Genomic DNA, 17,016 nt, shown 5'->3' on the forward strand with positions numbered 1-17,016 from the left:
GAGACGGTGAGTTATAGTCTTGCTTTAGGCATGAAAGGTAACTGGGTGACTTTGGGCCAATCACCAGGAGACAGTGAGTTCTAGTCCTGCTTTAGACATGAAAGACAATTGGGTGATTTGGGCCAATCACCAGGAGATGGTGAGTTATAGTCCTGCGTTAGGCATGAAAGGTAACTGGGTGACTTTGGGCCAATCACCAGGAGACGGTGAGTCATAGTCCTGCTTTAGGCATGAAAGGTAACTGGGTGACTTTGGGCCAATCACCAGGAGACAGTGAGTTCTAGTCCTGCTTTAGACATGAAAGACAATTGGGTGATTTGGGGGCCAATCACCAGGAGATGATGAGTTATAGTCCTGCTTTAGGCATGAAAGGTAACTGGGTGACTTTTGGCCAATCACCAGGAGACAGTGAATTATAGTCCTGCTTTAGACATGAAAGTCAGCTGGGTGACTTTGGGCCAATCCCCAGGAGACAGTGAGTTCTAGTCCCGCCTTAGACATGAAATACAATTGGGTGACTTTGGGCCAATCACCAGGAGACAATGAGTTCTAGTCCCGCCTTAGACAGGAAAGACGATTGGGTGACTTTGTACCGATCCTTCTCTTTCAGCCCAAACTACCTCACCAGGTTGTTGTGGTGGGGAAAATCGGAGGAGGAAGGCGGTTTGGATATGATTTTTTTTTGCCTTGCGTTGTTTATAAAAATGACAAGGTGGGATAGAAATAAATAAATAAGAACTTCCAGAAGCGAAACAAAACAACCCCGTTCTCCAATTCATTATGGGAGAGAGAGGGAGGGAGCGGTGCTCAGTTTAAGCAAAATTATACCTATAAAACAGACTGAAAATGCAGCAATGGGTCACCGTCGGGCTTTTTACATTTTCTTTTGAGTGGAACAGCCGATGCTTCCATAAAAGGAAGCTGAGTGCGTTTGCCAGGAAAGACACACAATGAGTGACACCAAGCAGGCAAGGAAATGCACAAAATGTGGCAATTTATAAATCATTACGCAAATTATGTGCTACATAAAAATATGATAGAAATGTCCTCCCTACAACTGTCCCTATTATAGTGTTGTCGTGTTGTTTTTTTTAAAAAAACAGACTGTGAAATAAATACGATCTGCCCAGCTGCTTCAGACATTAAAAAAAGAAGATGAAAAGAGAAGGAAAGAGAAGGGGGGGAAATAAAATGAATGAATGAAAGAAAGAGAGAGAGAGAGAGAAAGGAAGAAAGAAAGGAAGGAAGGAAGGAAGGAAAGAAAGAAAGAAAGAAAGAAAGAAAGAAAGAAAGAAAGAATCTGCCCAGCTGCTTCAGACATTAAAAAAAGAAGATGAAAAGACAAGGAAAGAGAAGGGGAAAAAATAAAATGAATGAAAGAAAGAGAGAGAGAGAAAGGAAAGAAGGAAGAAAGAAAGAAAGAAAGAAAGAAAGAAAGAATCTGCCCAGCTGCTTCAGACATTAAAAAAAGAAGATGAAAAGACAAGGAAAGAGAAGGGGAAAAAATAAAATGAATGAATAAATAAATGAAAGAAAGAGAGAGAGAGAGAGAAAGAAAGAAAGAAAGAAAGAAAGAAAGAAAGAAAGAAAGAAAGAATCTGCCCAGCTGCTTCAGACATTAAAAAAAGAAGATGAAAAGACAAGGAAAGAGAAGGGGAAAAAATAAAATGAATGAACGAAAGAGAGAGAGAGAGAAAGAAAGAAAGGAAGGGAGGAAAATAAGGAAGGAAGGAAGAAAGAAAGAAAGAAAGAAAGAATCTTGACAGTTAAAAGATTTCAGTCGCTCTTGACAAGTGAAAATCAACCTGTGTACATTTTGCTTTGTAGGTTTTCCAAGAGAAATGCCATTTAAACAACAACTGAATATAAAAAGCAACTTCTGGAAACAGCCTAATGAGATAGGAAAATTCAGACATTTTGGGGTTTGGTTTTTCTTTTTCTTTTTCTAAAAGAGATCAGTGCTAATAACTGAAACAGGGAGGGGTCTTTTATTCAGATAAAGGACTGAGTTTCTTGTTATCCACCCAGCCTCATTTCAAAGCCAGGAAATCCTCGACTTACGACTGTTCATTTAGTGACGGTTCAAAGTTACAACAGCATTGAAAAAAGGTGACCCATGGCTGTTTTCCACACCTCTGACTGCGGCAGCACCTCCATGGTCGTATGATCAAAGTTAAAAAGCTTGGCAACTGGCATGTACTTATTGCAGTGTCCCCGGGTCACATGATCGCCTTTTGCTACCTTCTGACTAGCAAAGCCAGAATTTACTTTACCACCGGGTTATTAACTTAACAACTGCAGGGATTTGTTTAACAAACGTGAAAAATGGATCGCTCATTTTCCCCGAACCTCAGAAGGATGGAAGGCTGGTCGGGATCGAACTCTTGGCAGTGGTCAGACTCAGCCTGCAATACTGCACATGAATCCACTGTGCTACCATGGGAGGATCAGTTGTAAGGCACTTTTTTCAACAATGCGGTAACTCTGAATGTTTGCTAAATGCATGGCTGTAAGTTGAGCACTAGAGCAGGTTTTAACCATTAGTTTATGCTGATGGTAACTGGGTTGTTGCTGTTGTTTTTTAAAATCATTTGGGAAATCTTTATCTCATAGTTTTATGCGTTGAAGGCTGTAAGCCACTTGGAGTTGCTTTGAAATGAGACGGGTGGAAAATAAATTAAACAAACAAACAAGTTTGGCATTGAACGTGGGCCAAGACCCCTGTTTGGCTCTTTCCTTCCTGAGTTCCAATGGAACCTGCTCTAACATGGATTCATCCAAACTTGGAATATTCATGAACTGGGAGAACCCCTGTTAACAAAGTCAGCCAATGAATAGGAGAAGAGCCTTCTCTGTGGCGGCCCCGACCCTCTGGAACCAGCTCCCCCCAGAGATTAGAACTGCCCCCACCCTCCTTGCCTTTCGTAAAGTTCTTAAGACCCATCTCTGCCGTCAGGCATAGGGGAACTGAGACTTCTCCCCCGGGCCTATACAGTTTATACATGGTATGTTTGTGTGTATGTTTGCTTTTAATAATGGGGGTTTTAGTGTTTTTTAAAATTATTAGATTTGTTCTTATATTGTCTTTGTTATTGTTGTGAGCCACCCCGAGTCTACGGAGAGAGGCGGCATACAAATCTAATTAATAAATAATAATAATAATAATAATAATAATAATAATAATAATAATAGGCATAGCAACTCAGTCAGTCAATGGAAGCTAACCACTTCTGAGTCTGTGCAGAGAATCGAAACTGAAAAGCTTAAGGCTGGGCGTGGCTCAGTCTCCACTCTCTGCTCTTCCACTCTGAACTCTGCTGAAATGAAACTAACTGTTCTCTTTTGTCTGCAAAGGCTTGAAGAAGAACTCTGCTAATGGTGCTGTAAGTTCATCCGTTATCATGTTTATAAAGAAGATTTTGAACCCATCTGAACCAGTCACGTGTGCGTGCTTCTGGTTTTGAATTTCGCAACAAACTTTAATAACAAACCTTGTATCCTTGGTTGATCCCGTTGATGAACTGTTGCGGAGGTGGGTTCCAGAAGAACTGGATGGTGGTGGAGTTGACCGCTTCTGCTTGGACGTTCTGAGGGGGTGCGGTGGGCACTGCACAAATCCAGGTGACCGTGCAAAACGACAGGTGGATGGGCAGGCGAGAAACGGAGGAGAAGGAAGTCCATAAAAGAAAAAAGAAGAGGGGAAAAAAACCTAAGACCTTGCTGGTCACACAGAATTCAAAGGTTGTTAACGCTGGTGTGGAAAAAGAGACAGGTGATTTATGTCTCTGATATTGGGAGAGAGGGGGACGCTGACTTTTTTTTTTTTTAAAAAAAGAAACTTAATTGGGTGATTTTTCATTTTCCAGGGATCCCTCCTCAAAGGGAGCAAGAGATGGAATGGTTCTTGGGCCGCTGTTTTTCGACCGCCAAGCTTTTTCCCCAAGACAGAATTGCTAATAATGATGGGTGAAGCCTTTCTCTTAATTATCCCAGGGGAAAAACAGAAAGAAAGAAAATTTCACAACGTAAATGAATGGTTGTGCTTTCCTTGGTTTAATAAGAATGGCAGGAGAAAAACATTGGGGAAGGGGAAAAAAGATGTTGAGACAGCATCTTATGGGAGAAAGGTCCAGTCCTACAATAAAGTAGGTTCCCGTTTATTGGGGGAATGAAGTCTTTGCTTTCTGTTATTCTGGTCAGTGGGGATAAATGCTCTCTACATGGGGCTACCTTTGAAAAGTGTTCGGAAACTCCAGATCGTGCATAATGCAGCTGCGAGAACAATCATGGGCTTCCCTAAATATGCCCATGTCACACCAACACTCTGCAGTCTGCATTGGTTGCCGATCAGTTTCCGATCACAATTCAAAGTGTTGGTTATGACCTATAAAGCCCTTCATGGCATCGGACCAGAATATCTCCAGGACCGCCTTCTGCCACACGAATCCCAGCGACCGATTAGGTCCCACAGAGTTGGCCTTCTCCGGGTCCCGTCGACTAAACAATGCCATTTGGCGGGACCCAGGGGAAGAGCCTTCTCTGTGGCGGCCCTGACTCTCTGGAACCAGCTCCCCCCAGAGATTAGAACTGCCCCCACCCTCCTCGCCTTTCGTAAACTCCTTAAAACCCACCTTTGCTGTCAGTTTATGTATGGTATGCTTGTGTGTATGTTTGCTTTTAATAATGGGGCTTTTAGTGTTTCTTTTAAATTATTAGATTTGTTATATATCGTTTATTATTGCTGTGAGCCGCCCCGAGTCTACGGAGAGGGGCGGCATACAAATCTAATAAATAAATAAATAAATAAATGAGGGTGTGCAGATTATAGAACAAAGGACACCATTTTAAAGGAAGAGGTGTGCTAAATTCAGGCTGTTGGACATCTGGAATTGCATTTCAGATAGCTCTCCATTTGCAAACTAAATATTTATAACAGAAGGATGAAAGCATAAAGAACAGGCAGAGCCTGGAGGTGGAGTGAAGCAACTCATCAGCCTGGAATTGTTACGTTCCCACAAATGTTCTAAATCGACCCCTCTTGAATTCCGTCGACTCTCATCTAAGGCCAATGTACATTTACTGAATCTTTGGGGGTCTTTTAAAAGAATATCCTGAATACAGTGGTCCACTATCAAGGAATGGACCCTCCCTAAATTATACTGCTCAAAAAAAAATAAAGGGAACACATAAACAACACACTATAACTCCAAGTAAATCAAATTTCTGTGAAATCAAACTGTCCACTTGGGAAGCAATCAATTTCGCATGTTGTCAGCACATTCAACTTTGCACAGAACAAAGTATTCAATGAGAATATTTCATTCATTCAGGTCTAGGGTGTATTCTTTGAGTGTTCCCTTTATTTATTTATTTTGAGCAGTGTAGTTCTTAGTTGTCAGGCTAAGAATCAGGGCCTTACATTAAGCTCCATTTAAGGGAACTTATTGCTCACGTCTATACACAAGAATCGAGTTAACTAATGTGTGGCATTAAATTTATTTATTTATTTATTTATTTATTTATTTATCTATCTATCTATCTATCCATCCATCCATCCATCCATCCATCCATTTATTTATTTATTGGATTTGTATGCCACCCCTCTCCGTGGACTCGGGGCGGCATTAGATGAGAGTCGAGAGAATTCAAGAGGGGTTGGATTTAGAACATTTGTGGCAACATAACGATACCAAGCTGATAACTTGCTTTGATTCCATCCCCAGCCTCTTTCTGTCCTCCTATATCAGTAGACATTCTCCCCAAATGAGAAAAAAAATTACATCTATTTATACATCTGTTTGGACTGTCAGTTCTCCTGGTACCGAAGTCCGAGACCAAATCCTCAATAAGATCCTCAAATGAATGTATGTTGGGTTTTTAATATTTATTTAAAAAACATACTTTTTCTTGGTTTCTGTGATGGGAGCTCTCTACGCAAATCTCATATTTGAGATTCATTTATTTATGAAATGAGAGGTTATATACACTGCTCAAAAAAATAAAAAATAAAGGGAACCCTCAAAGAACATATCCTAGATCTGAATGAATGAAATATTCTCATTGAATACTTTGTTCTGCGCAAAGTTGAATGTGCACAACAGCAGGCGAAATTGATGGTCAATCAGTGTTGCTTCCTAAGTGGACGGTTTGATTTCACACAAGTTTGATTTACTTGCAGTTATATTGTGTTGTTTAAGTGTTCCCTTTATTTCTTTGAGCAGTATACATTTGACAAACAAACAAATAAATAAATGTTAACACCATCTGTAGTGATCGAGATGTCTCCGAGGCATTACCATCCTCACTTAGTCCTTGGGCTACAGAAAAGGGGGATGAGTTATGGTTATACAAGAGGACTGTAACAGAACCCATTAATCACTTTAATTCCACAAGCTGATTTGATTCCTGGAGTTACAACATGTCTGATTCATCTTTACAAGATTCTCCGGACTCCCCTGGTGATACCACCTCTAATGAGGTCCTGTCTTTCGCAGGAAGTCTTTCAGGAAAAAAAGGTATGGGGCATTAATTCCCATTAACTTCATAAAGCTCCTCTTTACAATTCTCAAAATAGCATTAAGATCCTCTTTGTAATTCCTTCATAATAAAATCCTCTTTATAATTTTCAAAGAGGCATTATCCTTCAAGTAACCTCTCATAACTTTCAGTCCCCTTGTCCTGTTGCTAAGTGTTGTGGAAGCTAAGATTGGAAGATGGAAATTCCCATTTTTCAGGGATTGATGAGAAGAAGGGTTGGGATTCTATCTCTACCACGTGCTTGCACTGCCTTGTAAACACACCTCTATGGTCATGTTGCAATTAACTGACCAGTGAGTTGACATTGGATGACCCAAAAGGGGGCGCATGCTCTGCCTGTCATATCAATACCAGTGGGGACTAGATGGCCCTTCCCTCACACCTCCTTCTACGTCCCGGTGCTCCACTGCCCTCGGCTGAGGAGGACACGTGTGAGATGAATCCAAAGGCATCCTCACACGTGGAAGCATCCAGAAACTATTAATATGAACTGGAATACAGTGGTATCTCTACTTACGAACTTCATTCATTCAGTGACCAAGTAGAAGCAACTTTTCCCATAGGAATCAATGTAAAAGCAAATAATGTGTGCAAACCCATTAGGAAAGAAATAAAAGCTCGGAATTTGGGTGGGAGGAGGAGGAGGAAGAAGAAGACCTATAAAGCCCTTCATGGCACCGGACCAGACTATCTCAGGGACCGCCTTCTGCTGCACGAATCCCAGCGACCAGTTAGGTCCCACAGAGTGGGCCTTCTCCGGGTCCTGTCAACTAAACAATGTCGCTTGGCGGGACCCAGGGGAAGAGCCTTCTCTGTGGCGGCCCCAGCCCTCTGGAACCAACTCCCCCCAGAGATTAGAATTGCTCCCACCCTCCTTGCCTTTTGTAAGCTTCTTAAAACCCACCTCTGCCACCAGGCATGGGGGAATTGAGATACTCTTTCCCCCTAGGCCTTTACAATTTTATGCATGGTATGTCTGTCTGTATGTTTGGTTTTACAATAGGGGTTTTTAACTGTTTATATTGGATTGTCATATGCTGTTTACTACTGTTGTTAGCCGCCCCGAGTCTACGGAGAGGGGCGGCATACAAATCCAATAAAATAAAATAAAATAAAATCAAAAAGAGAAGGAGGAGGACAGTCGCTGCCGAAGGAAGAAGGGAAGGGGAGGGGAATAAAAAAAAATCCAAAACTTTAAGGCTTTAAAAAAAGTGGGGGGACTCCTTGGTTGCCCAGAGCAAAGGGAGCGTTTCTTTTCTCTGGGCGCTGGCAGAGGTTATTCCCTCTCCAAGCGCCCAGAGGAAGGAAAATGCTCCGTTCACTCTGGGCTGCCAAAGCCTCCTTAAGCGCCACCGAAAGGCTCCTCTGGCAGCCCAGAAAAGCCCGAGATGGCCGGGATTAAAGGGGGAACGGCAGGAAACTGGCTGGGCCTTCCTGCCGCTTTCAAATGTCCTGGGAAATTTTTCCGGGCTCAGGTTCTTAAGTAGAAAATGAGTCTTGAGAAGAGGCAAAAAAATATTGAGCACCCGGTTCTTATCTAGAAAAGTCCTTAAGTAGAGGCATTCTTAGATAGAGGTACCACTGCATAAGCCATGCATAATATTGACGGAATCAACAGAATTGTGAGTGACCATTGTACTTTTCATCTTTATGAAGGAGTGGTCACTTATGGCTAACAAAGGGGATTTCTCGGCCATGTGTCAATTTGCTGCCGTGCTGAATCCACTGCAGATAAAGCCAACTGAACTCTGCTCACATTAACATCCTTGGATGCGAAGTAAAACCTCTTCGAAGAAAAACCAGGAAGTCCAGCTGCGTCTTGAAAAAGCACCTTTGGGACTCTGGTGATGGACCCTCCATAACTTCTGGAAGTAAACTGTTCCAGTGATTAATTGTTAATTAAGTAGTTATCTAGTAATTAATCCTTCTGAGAAGATTTGTGTGGGAGAGGACCGACTTTGAAATGTTGATTTCTGTGCCTGCACTCCTTGCCACACAGGCAAACAAGCCCAACAGCAGTTACACTCATAGAAACATAGAAGATTGACGGCAGAAAAAGACCTCCTGGTCCATCTAGTCCGCCCTTATACTATTTCCTGTCTTTTATCTTAGGGTGGATCTATGTTTATCCCAGGCATGTTTCAATTCAGTTACCGTGGACTTACCAATCACGTCTGCTGGAAGTTTGTTCCAAGCATCTGCTACTCTTTCAGTCAAATAACATTTTCTCACGTTGCTTTTGATCTTTCCCCCAACTAACTTCAGATTGTGCCCCCTTGTTCTTGGGTTCACCTCCTCATGGACGCCATTCCAAAGCTTCCCACCACCGAGATCTGGAAGACTCACCTCCTTGCAATGTGTATTCGGTGACTGCCCTGCTAAACGCTCCCAGACCAGCTCCATTGTAAGACGCCACCTGGATTTCATACTGGGTCCAGATGATCAGGTCTTTGACTAAGCAGTAGTTTATCTCCGCGCTGGTTATGTTCTTGTACTGATACTCCCCGGGAAGTCCTGCCAGTCGATACCTAAACAGAGAAACAATTCTCGGTTGCAACCAGTTGGAAGGTTTTGATTAAAGGTAACCCCATGGTTGGGCTCCTAAATGATTTTAATGGGTGGTGGGTCAACATCTCTCTTCTAAGATAAGTAGCCTAATTTCAATTCAATTCAATTCAATTTATTAGATTTGTATGCCGCCCCTCTCCGAAGACTCGGGGCGGCTCACAACAACAATAAAAACAGTATAACAATGGCACAAATCTAATAATAAAATTACATTAAAAAACCCCCAACAATTTAAAAACCATACAACACATACAAAAGTTGACAATTACAGATCCAATCCATTCAGACATTGACTCCATTCCCGAGACCAGAGGTAGACAAGGTTGGCTCTTCTATGACTTGTGGACTTCAACTCCCAGAATTCCCTGAGCCAATTGTGCTAGCTCAGGAATTCTGGGAGTTAGCCCAGATGTCATAGAAGAGCCAACCTTGCCTACCCTTGCCCTAGATTAGGGGTTGGCAACCTTAAGAGACTCGGTGGTCCCTTCCTTGTAGGTCATCTAGAGCAGTGGTCCCCAACGTTTTTTCCACCAGGGACCAGTTTCAGCAAGACAATTTTTCTATGGCCCGGTGGGGGCGGAAAGGGGTGTGGTTGGAGGCGGGATTAAGCATGGGGGTGCTGGTCCTCCCCGCCCCTCTTTCCCGCCATCGCCCTGTGGCCGGCAGAACCTGCCTCCCAAGCCCTCTTGCCCAGCGGGGGCTAAGCGCTGGAGACAGGGGGTCAGGCTGGCCCTCCTGCCTCCCCCCAGCCAAAAACGCAAAAGCGCCCCGCGGCAGAAGCCAAAAGAGGCTTGAGCCTCTCGGTCCTTCCCGCCCCTCTGTCCCGTCCATCGTCCTGTGGCCGGCAGAACCTGCCTCCCGAGGCCTCTTGCCCGGCGGGAGGCGAAGCGCTGGAGGGAGGGGGTGGCGGCATGAGGGCCGGCAGCTGCTGACTCCACGGATCGGTGCAACATGCCCCGCGGCCCGGTACTGGTCCACGGCCCGCTGGTTGGGGACCCCTGATCTAGAGCCTCGGTGGTGCAGTGGTTAGAGTGGGGTACTGCAAGCTACTTCTGCTGATCGCCGGCTGCCAGCAGTTTGGCCGATTGGATCTCAGTAGGCTCCAGGTTGACTCAGCTTTCCATCCTTCCAAGGTCGGTGAAATGAGGACCCAGATTTTGGGGGGCCATATATGCTGACTGTAAACTGCTTAGAGAGGGCTGTAAAACACTGTGAAGTGGGATATAAGTCTAAATTCTATTGCTAAAGCTAAACACTAAAGAGCCACAAAAGTTCTAACTGGAAGCCCCCCCCCCCGTTTAATTCTGATTCTATGGTGGGGGAACATTGATGCTCCTGATTGCCTGATTGTTTCCTGACTGCTTATTTAAACCCTATGGCAATCATTAAGTGTTGGACCTCATGATTCTTGACAAAAGGATCTTTTCTTTTAGGTCCACTGAGAGCATCTGCACCAAAGACAAATTCATTGTGTGTCCAATCACACTTGGCCAGTAAAGAATTCTGTTCTGTTCTGTTCTGTTCCGTTCTGTTCTTCTCTACTCTATTCTATTCCATTGCTAATTCTATTCCATTCCCTATTCTATTCTATTCTATTCTACTCTATTCTATTCCATTGCTAATTCTATTCCATTCCCTATTCTATTCTATTCTATTCTATTCCATTGCTAATTCTATTCCATTCCCTATTCTATTCTATTCTATTCCATTGCTAATTCTATTCCATTCCCTATTCTATTCTGTTCTGTTCTGTTCTATTGTATTCTATTCTTCTCTACTCTATTCTATTCCATTGCTAATTCTATTCCATTCCCTATTCTATTCTATTCTATTCCATTGCTAATTCTATTCCATTCCCTATTCTATTCTATTCCATTGCTAATTCTATTCCATTCCCTATTCTATTCTATTCTATTCTACTCTATTCTACTCTACTCTATTGCATTGCTAATTCTATTCCATTCCATTCCCTATTCTATTCTATTCTGTTCTGTTCTGTTCTGTTCTATTCTATTCTACTCTATTCTGATCAGCACAGCAAGAACTATTCATAAAAGTGATATCAACAAATGATTAGCAAGATTATTATCAACACATTTAAAAACTCACAAAGACAAAACTACAATGATTCTTATCTGATTGCCAATATGCTTCTGTTCTGACCTCATTATGAATACACGTCCAAGACTAGAACAAAACTTCTGCTTTATCCTTTTTTTTTTAATGGCTGTGGGAAGAAGCCTGTCTAATAAAAATGTTGATTTAGTGTCCAACTTCCATTTGCTTCCTTCCTGCTCTCTGCCACTCTTAAATATTATATTTGATCAGGTTGCAGCCTTAAATCACTTCCCTTGTTTATTCCTCAGACTTGGCCCCCTAAAATGAAGAAGTGGCTGCGATGAAGCTGCCCCCGGGGTGCATGTCGAAAGCAGAATGCTAACAATCACAGCGGTAACAAGGCTTTTGTGGAAGTGAAAAAGTTGATGGGAAATTCCGAAGACGCTATAAATGATTAAAAGTTTGCCAGTTCGGGCTACTCACAGGGTTAGTGCAGTGGTGCCTCTACTTACGAACTTTTCTAGATAAGAACCAGGTGTTCAAGATTTTGTTGCCTCTTCTCAAGAACCATTTTCCACTTACAAACCCAAGCCTCCGAAACTGTACCTGGAAAAGGCAGGGAGAAGCCTCCATGGGGCCTCTCTCTAGGAATCTCCTGGGAGGAAACAGGGCTGGGAAAGATGGGGAGAAGCCTCTGTGGGGCCTCTCTAGGAATCTCCTGGGGGGGGGAACATGGCTGGAAAAGGCAGGGAGAAGCCTCCATGGGGCATCTCTAGGAATCTCCTGGGGGAAAACATGGCTGGAAAAGGCAGGAAGAAGCCTCCAAGGGGCCTCTCTCAGAATCTCCTGGGAGGAAACAGGGCTGGAAAAGGTGGGGAGAAGCCTCCATGGGGCCTCTCTCAGAATCTCCTGGGAGGAAACAGGGCTGGAAAAGGTGGGGAGAAGTCTCTGTGGGGCCTCTCTAGGAATCTCCTGGGGGAAAACAGGGCCGGAAAAGGTGGGGGAAAGCCTCCGTGGGGCCTCTTTAGGCATATCCTGGGAAGAAACAGGGCCGGAAAAGGCAGGGAGAAGCCTCCATGGGGCCTCTCTAGGAATCTCCTGGGAGGAAACTTAAGAACCTGGTCACGGAATGAATTAAGTTCATAAGTAGAAGTACCACTGTACTCTTGTGGCTTTACACTGCATCCAAATAAGTAAATTTGCTCTTTTCTTTGTTTTACCCAATGCAGACAAAAGATAAAGAGTTCCCTCAACACAGCAGAACACAGAACATGGAATAATAGGGCTGGAAGCCCTATTAGAGGTCTTGTAGACCAACCCCCCAGGATAGTGAAGAGGAGGTCCAGGTGAGACGTGATAGCAGTCCTCAAATACTTGAGGGGCTGTCACAGTGAGGAGGGGGGTCACACTGTTTTCCAAAGGACCAGGCAAGGAGCAACAGTTAGAAGCTGACCAAGGAGAGATTCAACCTAGAAATAAGGAAGAACTTTCTGACGGCGAGATTGATCAACCAGTGGAATGGCCTGTCTGTGGAAGTTGTGGACCCCCAAACACTGGAGACCTTCAATAAGAGACTGGACTGCCCTATATCTGGGATGGTATAGGGCAGGGGTAGGCAAAGTTGGCTCTTCTATGACATGTGGACTTCAACTCCCACGATTCCTGAGCTAGCATGAGTGGTTCAGGAATTCTGGGAGTTGAAGTCCACAAGTCATAGAAGAGCCAACTTTGCCAACCCCTGGTCTAGGATCTCCTGCACCAGTAGGAGGCTGGACTAGGAGACTCACAGGGTCCCTTCCAACAGAAACTATAAAAAAATAATAATAAAAAAATAATAAAAAATGTATCCCACAAGCCATTGCTTCAGTCTCTTAAGGTCAGCCAAGGGCCTTTTACCTTATGATGTAACCATGGAGAACGCCGTTATGTTCACTTTCTGGAGGCGGTTGCCACTGGACCATGATGGACTGATTGGTCCGTCCGCTAGCCACGATGTTTTTGGGCGCAGCGCTTGGAGGTTCTTCTGGCAACATCAATCTGAGCAGAAGAAAGGTCAAGCAAAACGACAGGTGTTTACTTGTGTCTTTTCTTAAAAAATTAAATAAATAATCCTGTTTGCTTCGCAGAGGCTAAATTATCTGGACCGGGACTCACTGCTCACAGTCACTCATGTCCTCATCACCTCGAGGCTCGACTACTGTAACGCTCTCTACATGGGGCTACCTTTGAAAAGTGTTCGGAAACTTCAGATCATGCAGAATGCAGCTGCGAGAGCAATCATGGGCTTCCCCAAATATGCCCATGTCACACCAACACTCCGCAGTCTGCATTGGTTACTGATCAGTTTCCGGTCACAATTCGAAGTGTTGGTTATGACCTATAAAGCCCTTCATGGCATCGGACCAGATTATCTCAGGGACCGCCTTCTGCCGCACGAATCCCAGCGATCGGTTAGGTCCCACAGAGTGGGTCTTCTCCAGGTCCCGTCGACTAAGCAATGTCGTTTGGCGGGACCCAGGAGAAGAGCCTTCTCTGTGGCGGCCCCAACCCTCTGGAACCAGCTCCCCCAAGATATCAGAGTTGCCCCCACCCTCCTTGCCTTTCGCAAGCTCCTTAAAACCCACCTCTGTCGTCAGGCCTGGGGGAATTGAAATTTCCCTTCCCCCTAGGCTTATAGAATTTATACATGGTATGCTTGTATGTATGAGTGGTTCTTTAAATTGGGGTTTTTTTAGAGTATTTTTAATATTAGATTTGTTTACATTGTCTTTTTATATTGTTGTTAGCCGCCCCGAGTCTTCGGAGAGGGGTGGCATACAAATCTAATAAATGAATGAATGAATGAATGAATGAATGAATAAATAAATAAATAAATAAATACATTAAAAAGCACTAGAGCTGACTTGCTGTAGACATGCTCAAAATACAGTGGTACCTCTACTCAAGAATGCCTCTACTTACAAACTTTTCTAGATAAGAACCCGGTGTTCAAGATGATTTTGCCTCTTCTCAAGAACCATTTTAGATTTAGATTTAATTGGATTTGTACGCCGCCCCTCTCCGAGGACTTTCCACTTACAAACCCGAGCCTCTGAAACTGTAACCGGAAAAGTCAGGGAGAAGCCTCTGTGGGGCCTCTTTAGGAATCTCCTGGGAGGAAACAGGGCTGGAAAAGGCGGGGAGAAGCCTGTGTGGGGCCTCTCTAGGAATCTTCTGGGAGGAAACAGGGCCTCCACCCTCCTTGTGGTTTCCCCAATCGCACACATTATTTGCTTTTACATTGATTCCTATGGGAAAAATTGCTTCTTCTTACAAACTTTTCTACTTAAGAACCTGGTCACGGAACGAATTAAGTTTGTAAGTAGAGGGACCACTGTACTTGTAACAACGCAATGTAATAGAAAAACAAGGCAATTTGGGCGAGCAACAAGAGAAAGAGTTTCATTTTCTAACTCAGTGTTTCCCAACCTTGGCAACTTGAAGATACCTGGACTTCAATTCCCAGAATTCCCCAGACAGCGAATGCTGGCTGGGGAATTCTGGGAGTTGAAGTCCAGATATCTTCAAGTTGTCAAGGCTGGGAAACACTGGTCTAACTCAAGTGTGCAGCTTGCCCTGATCATGATGGCTTGTTTGAATGAGGTCACACGTTTGTTCCAACTTTGTAGTCTGGATCAAATTGGCTCCTTTGGTTCTGTCTCCTCAACAAAACCCAAGGTGAGGAGTTCACACCACTTCTCCCCTTCAAAATCCCCAGCGCCTTTCTGCTTTGAGTAATAGCACCAGCGAGTTTTAATCAGTTGTGGCCGAGCTGGGTTTTTATGGCTTCCCCAGTGGGATTACGGTAGGAACAACTAATGCAATGGAGCAGTTAAGCAGATGATAAAATAAAATTTGAAGCCATTTAAAGAGAGATCGGAAGTGATTTCTCTGTTTACCCTGAGCTCATGGAGGCTCAGACAGCCAACCTCCCTGAAAATCCACCCAAGTTTGGGGAGAATTTAGAGCATTGGAGCAGTATATTTATCTTCCCCTAATCTCTCAAAAAGATCTTCAGAAGGTTAGGAGAAATATCAGAGGGGAATTCTTCAGAGAGAGCCAAAAGAGGTCGCTATCTTTCTCTTACTTCATGATCTGTCTTTACATTTTTTATCCTTCAAATGCTCATCACCTCTTTCTCCTGGATCTCTGTTGAAGTAGCAAAGATGAGCTACACCATTCAGTTAAAAATAAAAATAAAGGGAACACTCAAATAACACGTCCTAGATCTGAATGAATGAAATATTCTCATTTAATACTTTGTTCTGTACAGAGTTGAATGTGCACAACAGCAGGTGAAATTGACTGTCAGTCAATGTTACTTCCTAAATGGGCTGTTTGATTTCACAGAAGTTTGATTTACTTGCAGTTATATTGTGTTGTTTAAGGGTTCACTTTATTTATTTATTTTGAGCAGTGTACATACACATACTTTAGTCAGGCTTCAAACAAACAACCATCAGCAATTACAGCACAGAAGCACACATGGAGAGAGAGAGATGCCCCAACTTGTTGTCTCCTTGTTACAGGCTCTTAAATGATACCAGCCCCCAAAAAACCTTGCTGACTCAGCATTACGTCATCCTAACAGCTGGCCAGCTCTTTAATTTTTACCCAGACAATTTCCATTGCTGAGCAAAGCAACTTAAGTGACTCATGCCTGATTTGGCCACCATTTCTCACCGTACCAAGCAATGCAGTTGTTACGTGGACAGTTTGATTTCATGGAAGTTTGATTTACTTGGAGTTATATTGTGTTGTTTAAGTGTTCCCTTTATTTTTTATTTTTTGAGCAGTGTAGTTTCCAGCCAGAGTTTTTGGTGCTTGGAGAAACACAGGACTAGGGAAACCAAGATATGTCGACTGAATCTATGCCATTTTGGCTAATGTTTCTACATACACTCAATGGACTGCTTTTCATTAGATTCCCAACAAAATTCAATCCAATTCATCAAGAAATGTCACTTTAGTGTTACCTGCTGGTTTCTAGGCTGTATTGTCCTTTGCCCACTTGGTTAACGGCGCAGACTCTAAACTGGTAGGTACGAGCCGGGGTTAACCCGCTCACAGTGATGCTGGTCAACAAGGGATCAATATTGGAGAGATGAACCTTCCAGGGAGAATCTAGTGGAGAGAAAGAGAGATCATCAATCATGAATCTGACCCAGTAGGTGATTAATCATGCAGGTTAAGTGTCAGTGCCCAGACTCCCAGAAAATCAATAGATAAGAACTCAGTTCCCCAGTTGCATCCCTGGCCACACTTGTCACTGTTATTTTCCGTAGACGGACCTAACCTTTTATAGATCGAATCCACCAGACATTACAGGACACCTGTTGAGCACCAGGGAAATCAGGAGATTCAGACAATATACAGTGGTACCTCTACCTAAGAACGCCTCTACTTACAGACTTCTCTAGATAAGAACTGGGTGTTCAAGAATTTTTTGCCTCTTCTCAAGAACCATTTAAGAACCCGAGCCTCCGAAACTGTAACTGGAAAAGTCAGGGAGAAGCCTCCTAGGGGCCTCTCTAGGAATCTCCTGGAAGGAAACAGGGCTGGAAAAGGCAGGGAGAAGCCTCTGTGGGGCCTCTCTAGAAAGGTCCTGGGAGGAAACAGGGACAGAAAAGGCGGGGAGAAGCCTCTGTGGGGCCTCTCTAGGAATCTCCTGGGAAGAAACAAGGACGGTAAAGGTGGGGAGAAGCCTCCGTGGAGCCTCTCTAGGAATTTCCTTGGAGAAAACAGGACCGGAAAAGGCGGGGAGAAGCCTCCATGGGGCCTCTCTAGGAATCTCCCCAATCGCACCCATTATTT

At 43.7% G+C, this 17,016-nt stretch overlaps 1 protein-coding gene across 4 annotated transcripts in view; it reads right to left on the reverse strand.

The window, feature by feature from the left end:
* The window catches only part of SDK1 (sidekick cell adhesion molecule 1), a 601,127-nt gene that overhangs the window by 205,344 nt on the left and 378,767 nt on the right, over positions 1-17,016 (reverse strand). For all 4 annotated transcript variants that reach the window (XM_070761314.1, XM_070761317.1, XM_070761313.1 and 1 more), the window contains exons 15-18: positions 16,179-16,326; positions 13,060-13,200; positions 8,884-9,065; positions 3,492-3,607 (exon numbers count right to left, since the gene is read on the reverse strand). In XM_070761314.1, coding sequence (XP_070617415.1) covers positions 3,492-3,607; positions 8,884-9,065; positions 13,060-13,200; positions 16,179-16,326 — 587 coding nt within the window. The remainder of the gene's footprint in view (positions 1-3,491; positions 3,608-8,883; positions 9,066-13,059; positions 13,201-16,178; positions 16,327-17,016) is intronic.

This window comes from Erythrolamprus reginae, chromosome 9, assembly GCF_031021105.1.
Source record: "Erythrolamprus reginae isolate rEryReg1 chromosome 9, rEryReg1.hap1, whole genome shotgun sequence".
Taxonomy (NCBI): domain Eukaryota; kingdom Metazoa; phylum Chordata; class Lepidosauria; order Squamata; family Dipsadidae; genus Erythrolamprus; species Erythrolamprus reginae.